The 8,802-nt window shown below is 37.7% G+C and overlaps 1 protein-coding gene across 4 annotated transcripts; it reads left to right on the top strand.

The window, feature by feature from the left end:
- Window positions 1-346: 346 nt before the first annotated feature.
- Window positions 347-8,200, top strand: stx4 (syntaxin 4). 4 transcript variants are annotated; one of them, XR_014032114.1, is made up of 12 exons: window positions 347-736; window positions 1,438-1,545; window positions 1,823-1,922; window positions 2,184-2,258; window positions 2,353-2,423; window positions 2,526-2,634; window positions 2,921-2,994; window positions 5,886-6,023; window positions 6,197-6,307; window positions 6,395-6,473; window positions 6,627-6,903; window positions 7,630-8,200. XR_014032114.1 is itself a non-coding variant. In XM_081392908.1 (11 exons), exons 1-10 carry the CDS (start codon window positions 707-709, stop codon window positions 6,470-6,472), a joined length of 894 nt encoding a protein of 297 aa, XP_081249034.1. In that variant the 5' UTR covers window positions 347-706; the 3' UTR covers window position 6,473; window positions 6,627-8,200. The 4 variants fall into 4 exon arrangements, 1 of the variants encoding a protein (XP_081249034.1); XR_014032115.1 differs by having other exon boundaries at window positions 6,627-7,013; window positions 7,574-8,200; XR_014032116.1 differs by having other exon boundaries at window positions 6,627-7,042; window positions 7,530-8,200.
- The last annotated feature ends 602 nt before the right edge of the window (window positions 8,201-8,802 follow it).

Raw genomic sequence — 8,802 nt, 5'->3', positions numbered from 1 at the left:
ATTATGCAGTTACTCTCAACTTCTTTTGCATCTTACAGGCCTACATTATTGTTTTACTTTCTTTTTGAGAGTTTTGATATGATAACCGTAGCGTACACTGTAAAAACGGATCAGTTGACTTTAAAAATGAGAGGAAACCCGTTGCCTTAAAATGAAGTAGGCCTATAAACTTAGTGCGTAACTGAAAAAAAAAATTAAGGTATGTAAACTTGACAATTCCACATCAATTACGCATGAAGTTTATGTACTTAATAATTTTAATACAACGGGTTTCCTCACATTTTTTTAATTAAGTCAAATTATCACTTTTTACAGTGTATTGTAAACATGGTAGTGGATTTTCCCCACCGTAGGGGGCAGTAAAAGCCGTGATTGTTTTTTCATACGTCTGCAAACTAAAATAGAAGAAGAGAGGGACAAATTCGTATACAACTGCATCGGCCAATGTTGAACTCGAAGCATAACTGAAGTTTATCCATGCAATTTGAATATTATCATTCGGGCACCTCACACCAGCGCCCATCAACAATCCTCTCTGACTGAAAGTTATTTGTGGAAGTTGGCTCTGGCATGAAACGTGACTTTGAATGGAAACTCCCTCTTTTTGGATTTGAGTTTTTGCACGCTTTGCGATTTTACAGACAGATGAGCGACGCCTGTTAAGACAAGAACTTTTCATCAGAGTTGGATTTAAGATACATCGAGAATGCGTGACCGGACCAAAGAACTGGGCAATGTGAGTAAAAAAAGGGCAGTGCACTCAGGAAACCGGCTAACGAGCTAACGTGCTAACCCGCAGATGGTGTAACCTCTGCCACAACTGCGATTTATTAACACTACATATTCTCACGGGTGGCAGCCTGCTGCTATGTGACTGACTTTTAATGTGTCTTTATGCAGAGCGTTGAAATATAAGTCAAATTTCACAAACTGGAAGCTAACAACCTCCTCCTGCAGTGCGCTCTAGTCTTGCAGTGTTTTAGGTGGAGTGTGACTTTATTTAGCCTACATACACACTAGCTGCAATGAATGTTTACAGTTGATTAAGTTATTTCCCCAGCAAACTCAAAATGGCACCCATTCTCAATTATTATTTAACACCGTTCACAAATGGATTTGTCACACCCTGAGGAAGAAAATTTTAATATCACATCCGTTAGTTAGAACCCTGTTTCTTATCACAACACTGAACTATGTGCTCTTAAATTTCTGATATATATATATATATATACATACGTGTGTGTGTGTGTGTGTGTGTGTGTGTGTGTGTGTATATACATATATATATATATATATATATATATATATATATATATATATATACATACATACTTACATATATATATATATATATATATATATATATATATATATATACAAATATAGGCCTATACAAATCTTTAATGGCCTTTCACAATCTTTAATGTATCTCACTAGACTGCTGGTGATGCCTCGGACGAAGATGAAGAAACCACTCTTATGATAAAGCCTGGATCTGGGAGCACAGCAAATGAAGAGAAAGAAAATGAGGCTTTCTTCAAAAAGGTTCATTTTTGGTCATTGTAGCACATTTTATCTCTAATTGGAAGTATCACTCCAGCTTTTAGTTGTAATATGCACATAATCTATTAGGGAACTGTAGAGAAGAAGCTTTTTGTGTCTACCTCCAAACTGTTAATCGATACTTGTGACCTTGTAACGTCAGTTATTCATCATAAATTACATTTTTGTTTTTTAAATTTTAGTCTGTATGGTTTGGGCTTACAAAGTTTCCTGAGCGAAACATAATTGTCACAATAATATCTTTTTTTTCTCTGTATAGGTTCAGGAGATTCGAGAGGGGCTTGAAACTATTAAGAAGAAGGTGTCGGAATTGGAGAACAAACAGAAAACAGTGTTAGGAGTTGCACTTCCTGAGGACAGTGAGTTGTTTAGCTTAGGGTATTTTTTATATTTCAACAAATTTCGATGAAATAAAAATCATGGTTCTCCATGGAGTTTTTTGCAGTTTAAGTTTCATCATACAACACAAAGTTCAGGATAATAATAATAATAATTAAAACATTTTTTTTAGGGAATTTTACCAATTTGTTGTTTTTTTTTTTTTTAACATGTTATGATTTTGAACCTTTTTATTTGTTTATAAATACATAATTATAAAATACATTTTTACTCGACCATAGGTATGAAAAAGGAACTTCAGTCCCTCAGAGAAGACATCAAAGTCATGGCCAGCCAGATCCAAAGGAAGTTAAAAAGTGAGACTTTTAAATAAACACAAGTGGTTGTTACTGAACTTTTTCCGCCAGACCTAGTGGATGTGAAAAATTAAACAATACATTTACGTCACAGGCATCGAACCTAAGAAAGCTGAAGGTGAAGACAAATATATTCCAATAAATGTTAGAATGCGGCGAACTCAGGTAAGTTACTTTTAATCTATATTACATAATGTATTTTATTTACTATATGTAAACGGTTGTTTCAGCACAGAATAATCTGCTCCTCCTTTTTTCTTTTGAAAGCATGGTGTTCTGTCCCGTGAATTTCTGGAATTGATGGGTCACTGTAATACAATTCAATCCCAATACAGAGACCGAAATGTGGAGAGGATACAAAGACAACTCAAAATCAGTGTGTGCCTTTTCTGTCACGTTTTATTCCATTGATAATACTAGCATTCTCACACAGGTCTCTCATAATATAGTCATTTTAAATGTGCTCCGAGTAATTTTTTTTTTTCCTTATTTAAAAGTTTTCTTTTGTATAATCCACAATGCTCGGTGTTAGTATAAGACCAAGACTTCTGCCGTATCAGCCAGTGCAACATAAAACAAACAAATAGTTTGCTACTGATGCTTTCATATGCATTAGTCCTGCTAAATAAATAAAACTAATGTGAATCTGGTTTCCCTTACAGCTGGTAACAATGTCACAGATGAGGAGCTGGAATCAATGCTTGAGAGTGGACAAACAGACGTTTTCACACAAAATGTGAGTGTGTTGTTTTGTGTAGTGTGCAGGTATTGATGTGAATAATAGGTGTGAGTCTTGCATTTTGTTTAATTATTGCATTGCATTCATGGTTTAATTTTCTACAATTACCTGAAGAAAACAGTCCACAGCAGAGTGATATTATTTGTTACAGTCTTCTTATTACTTAATGCCACATTTCAAGTCTTCTCTTTTGCTTTCTTTGGAATGGATGTTTAATTTGGGTAAGATCCTTTTAGGAACGTTTCTTATGAAATTCAATTTGATGTTATTTCTTGTTTTTGATGAAGTTGAGTAACTAAAACCCTTTAGTGATATAACCATTTATAATAAATAGGGAAATTTAAGTTAAAAGTATCTTGGTATGTTTTTTTTATTTATTTTTTATTCTAGATTAAGGAAATCTGTGTTGTCATCATCATTAAAAGCATCATAGAAGTAAATGCCTCTCATTTTCAGTACCTGCTTTTTTTTTTTTTTTTAGAATTCCACTTCCCTTTTAGACTTTTGATTACAGTAATTCTTGCCTTCCATCTTATATATTCAGTTTTCTAGAACCCCTCCCCCCTTTGAAGCATCACCACCACAAAACATTTCACTATTCTGTCCTATGATGGCGCTTTTCCACTGCATGGTACGGCTCGGATCGGCTCGGTACGGTTTGACTCGGCGCGGAACGGTTCGGCTCGCTTCGCTTTACCACTGCGTGGTACGACTCGACTCGTTACGGCACGGTTCGGCTCGCTTTAGCTTGTTTGCTTTTCCACTGCAGTTAGTACCGCTTCAAAGTGGGTGGGACTGATCGTTATAGTTGCCGTCTCTACTACCATGACATCATATTACATGCAAATTTTTCATTCCGTGTTTCCCCATCCACTCCTCGGCAACCAACGAGAGGAACATCTGCACCTCGTCCACTGACCACGATTCAGCCATTTCTTTTTTGTTTATAATCTTTTTTGAAGCAAATACTTTAAAAACAGGTTGGCTGTTGTCTACTGGCTATTTAAATCTAGCGGGTTTAGTGTCTCGTGTTGTAAATACAATGACACTGGTAGAGATGACCAATCAGTGATCTGCAGTGTTTTCACGTCACATTTTAGTATCGGTACGGTACGCTTGGAACCTCAACAGAGGTGGTACCATTTAAAGCGAGCCGTACCGTACCGTACCATGCAGTGGAAATGCGCCATAAGTGAGCCATACTGAACCGAGCCGTACCGTACCATGCAGTGGAAATGCGCCAAAGCGTGCCGTACCGAACCGAGCCGTACCGTACCATGCAGTGGAAAAGCGCCATATGTCACATGATTAGGCCAGGCCGGCCCTAGCATTTTGGGGGCCCTAAGCAGATTTTTTTAAAGGGGCCCCCACACCTACGTTTTGACCTAACTGGCCCCCATCCCCTAACTTAAACATCGTACACTGACACCTTTTTGTACAAATTTCTCTAATTATCTTACCTGCAGGTGTCAGAAAAAAAGTTATATTGTGTACAGAGATAACCATGATAACAGCTGTATTTCTGCTGTTTCATTAATGCCACCTACTGTCCAAGAGTGAATTTGCATTTTATTTCAACCTGTCTGTTTTTTGTTTTTAGTTCAATGATAAAATAAGACAGAATTTTTACACTGTAAATACGCAATGTTGAAAAATGTAATGAAAAAGGATCTAATATGCGTTATAAAAATGTAAACGATTCGGATGAGGTATCTAGAAGTTTTTTGAAGTGCCCGCAATAACAATACCGCACATGTTCATTACTGTAATATAGATGAGACTGTTGTTACATTGGCACAGACACTTGATACATTAACACATGCAACTGACACAAGCAAACTTTATCAAAGTTATTATTTCCAAGGATCACTGTCTGAACCCCTGGCATGGGGCCCCCTGGTGGCCACGGGGGCCTCATGCAACAACTTATTAGGTAGCAACCGCTTATTAGGTAGCACTAGAGGCCCTGTCCCAAATGGCACTCTAAGCTCTCGTGGTCTTCCTCTGAGTCCGCACTTTCATGACGTATGCCGAAAGTGTGCATCGAGGGTGCATATCGACCGCAAAAGGGGTCGCTCTCGGGTACCCTCCTGACATCTACAATGATAAATCGGACACCCTGCGGTCTCATGGAGTCCACAAGACTGAAAGTGCATATGAAGTGTGCCATTTGGGACAGGGCCACATGATGTGTGATCACGTGAAAAATCCTGTTTTACCACACAAGCCATGTTAAGGGCTCTTAAAGGGATGGTTCAGAGTAAAATCAACCTAGGGTCCTATGCACCATGACCTCGAGCCAAACACCCCCCCAGAAGCTTTTTTTCCCTTGGTCGAACATTATTACAATTAGAGCTTATTTAGAGATATCAGCCGAATGGCTTAGTGTAGGCGCTAATGGATCCTAGGATGTATCTCGTAAATTATCCCACTAAAAATGCCCGGAATGGTACCAAACTTATACAGTAGTACAAATAGGTTCTGTACTCATAAAACGAGGCATTGGAAAGTTTGTAAGTACATCAGGAGTTTATTTAAATAACACTTGCCTGACGGCTAATGCTACCGCTAACCCGGTCTTCGAGGTCACTTCAGTGATTTGGGAAAAGCACAAAAAATCCTGGCAAACCTATTTGTACTACTGTAGAAGTTTGGTACCATTCCGGGCATTAATAGTGGGGTAATTTATGAGATACAACCTAGGTTCCATTAGCGCCTGCACTAAGCCATTCGGCTGATATCTCTAAATAAGCTTTAACTGTTTAAATGTTCGACCAAGGGAAAAAAGGCTCGAGGTTTGGCTCGAGGTCATGGTGCAAAGGAACCTAGGTTGATTTTACCCCGAACCATCCCTTTAACCCTGGTGTCAAATCAAATCTTTCTTGCAGATTTTGAACGATGCTAAAGCTACCAGGCAGGCTCTGAACGAGATTGAGTCGAGGCATGATGAGATCATCAAACTGGAGAGAAGCATCAAAGAACTACATGATATGTTTCAGTACCTTGCAATGGAGGTGGAAGCACAGGTGAGATCAACACACTGGTTATATTTAATACATTCCATAGATGTCTAGCAAATAAAAAATATCATGTCCTATCAATTTAATAACAGTGATGTTTAATAAATGCCTGGTTTTTGCCCATATTTTTACTTTAAATCTGTTTTTTAAGTGAAATTAACTTGTTTTTTTTTTCCCAGGGTGAGATGGTGGACCGCATTGAGGAGAACATTAAGAGTTCCCATAACTATGTGGAAAAGGCCGTTTCGGAGACGGCCGCTGCTGTAAAAACTTCAAAAAAAGTGCGCAAGGTGAGTCAATGATTTATATGATTATTATATTTATTTATTTATTTATTGGCATGGCAAGTGATCATATTGGCTTTTTTTTCTTCACAGAAAAAGATATGGATTGCAGTATGCGTTGCTATTTTAATTCTAATAATAACTATTACCCTGGCTGCCACTTTAAGCTGAGGTGAGTCCCATAATTGTTTTGAATTTATGCAAAATTCAAACTTTATGCAAGCTATTCATGTGAAAGGTGTCTGTTATAGCCAAATGTCTTAAACCTCTGTTTTTACTATTCATATTTATTTGATTTAAATCATTTCTTTTTTTTTTCTTACAGTGTTTTCCTTTATTAGACTTCTTCGCCCACCAAGCACTGGGTTTTTCTTCCTAAACTTCTTCCTGAAGTCCCCAATGCAAACATGGCCATGCATATACATGACCATTATTGGTGTCCCAACTCTAGCTACATGCATTTACATTTTAAAGAGTTAATTTGTTGTTTTAGCTGCTTTGACCTACAAAGGACTTGATTTCAGACTCCTGAAAATGTGTCAGTGGCACCAATTAGTTATAAAAACTGAAATGGTAAAAACTGTTTGAATTAACTGATTACTGTATTGACTGGATTTCCAACATGGTGAACTTAATTTGCAGAAACCAACACTTAAAGGGATACTCCACCGTCTTTTCATATTAAACTATGTTATTCCCTTAACTAAGACGAGTTGATACATACCTCTCTCGTCTCAGTGCGTGCACTCAATCGCTCTGGCGCGCGGCGAAACTTTGTTCACTCAGTTCATTCAATACGGGCCAAGCAGAGAAGCTACCAAACACCTCCACGTTTTCCCTATTTAAATACAGTTACTCGCGTAGTGTAACTCGACCTAGGACGGTGACACAAAACAAAACGTTGCGCTTTTCTAAGCGTGTAAAATGGATAACTATATTGTATGGCGGAATACCATAGCAAGTGCTTATGAGCACTTCGACTTGGCGGAGTAATATCTTCACTCGTGAAAAATCCTCTCACCGCCCCCGCTCCCTCTGGTGAAGATATTACTCCGCCAAGACGAAGTGCTCACAAGCACTTGCTATGGTATTCCGCCATACAATATAGTTATCCATTTTACACGCTTAGAAAAGCGCAACGCGAGTAACTGTATTTAAATAGGGAAAACGTGGAGGTGTTTGGTAGCTTCTCTGCTTGGCCCATATTGAATGAACTGAGTGAACAAAGTTTCGCCGCACGCCAGAGCGATTGAGTGCACGCACTGAGACGAGAGAGGTATGTATCAACTCGTCGCAGTTAAGGGAATAACATAGATTAATATGAGTAGATGGTGGATTATCCCTTTAAACATTGTCATATAGGGTAGATTAAGAAAAAATGCTAATGAGATTCCTAATATATAACACTTCCATTTGGAGAAGAGCTCAAGAACTCTGAGTGATGGGCTATTTGTCTTTGCCTTACTATGTTTATAAGATTTCTTTTGGATTATTTGTTGTGATTTATCCTTTTATGTCATTTCAAGCCTAACATTTGCTGAAAATAGTATTTGAGGTCATCTGTATATAAATATATGTGTAACTCATTTTATACTCTACTTTGCATTATAGTAACTACCTTTCAAAATATTTCTTCTCTTGCTCTCACAATGACGTTGCATACATGTGTATATTTTAACACATTTGCGCTCAGAAATAAATATGTACAGTTACTTGTTTCGTGCCTCAACCTTGGTGCCTTTTCTTGAGCATTAACCTGGTGAGTGCCCGGCACTGTAAATGTCAAGATCACCAAGAGTGCTTATCTGGTTTCACTGTGCATCCTCTGGACTTACTGCCACACATTTCATTCATTATGGTGTAAAATTGTCATTTTTAAATAAACTACATGTATATTTTATTGTTTTGTAGTGTTTTTTTTTTCTTGTCTTTTAAATGATTGTTAGGTGTTAGCGCCACTGATCTATATAGAATGACATTCAGCACAGAGACAGCGCTCATAAAGATAATAAACGATATTCGCTTAAATACTGATTCAGGCAAATTATCGGTGCTGCTACTACTCGACCTCAGTGCTGCATTTGACACTGTCGATCATAGCATACTTCTTGACAGGCTGGAAAACTGGGTGGGGCTTTCTGGGATAGTCCTAAAATGGTTCAGGTCATACATTCTATATAGATCAGTGGTTAGCGCATTATTTACTGTTTGAGTACAACTGATTGACATTAGTCGGCTTTCTTTCTTTTTTTTTGGGCGCAGTTGGTTCGTCACACGCAAATAGTCTTGTGGCAACCTAACATCATTCTTTAACTTAATATCTTAAAGACTAAAATCCATGTTTGAGCTGTTTTAACTGAAAGCAACTTGCACTGACATATTTTAAAATATGTCAGTGCCAATGTTTTGTCTCAAGATTCACACCAGTAATGTTTTTTTTTTCTAGGGCACGTTTAAAAAAGCAACTTAAATGTCTTAATTGAACTAAGACCTAATCCTGG

This window comes from Scardinius erythrophthalmus, assembly GCF_964197995.2.
Source record: "Scardinius erythrophthalmus genome assembly, chromosome: 18".
Classification (NCBI taxonomy): Eukaryota; Metazoa; Chordata; class Actinopteri; order Cypriniformes; family Leuciscidae; genus Scardinius; species Scardinius erythrophthalmus.
Note: the sequence above shows the minus strand (reverse complement) of the source record. Positions and strands in the feature narration are given on the sequence as shown.

Coding starts and splice junctions, on each gene's coding strand:
- stx4 (XM_081392908.1), top strand. CDS start 707: ATGCGTGACCGGACCAAAGAACTGGGCAAT. Junction 737..1,437: donor GGACCAAAGAACTGGGCAAT/GTGAGTAAAAAA, acceptor GTATCTCACTAG/ACTGCTGGTGATGCCTCGGA. Junction 1,923..2,183: donor AGTTGCACTTCCTGAGGACA/GTGAGTTGTTTA, acceptor ACTCGACCATAG/GTATGAAAAAGGAACTTCAG.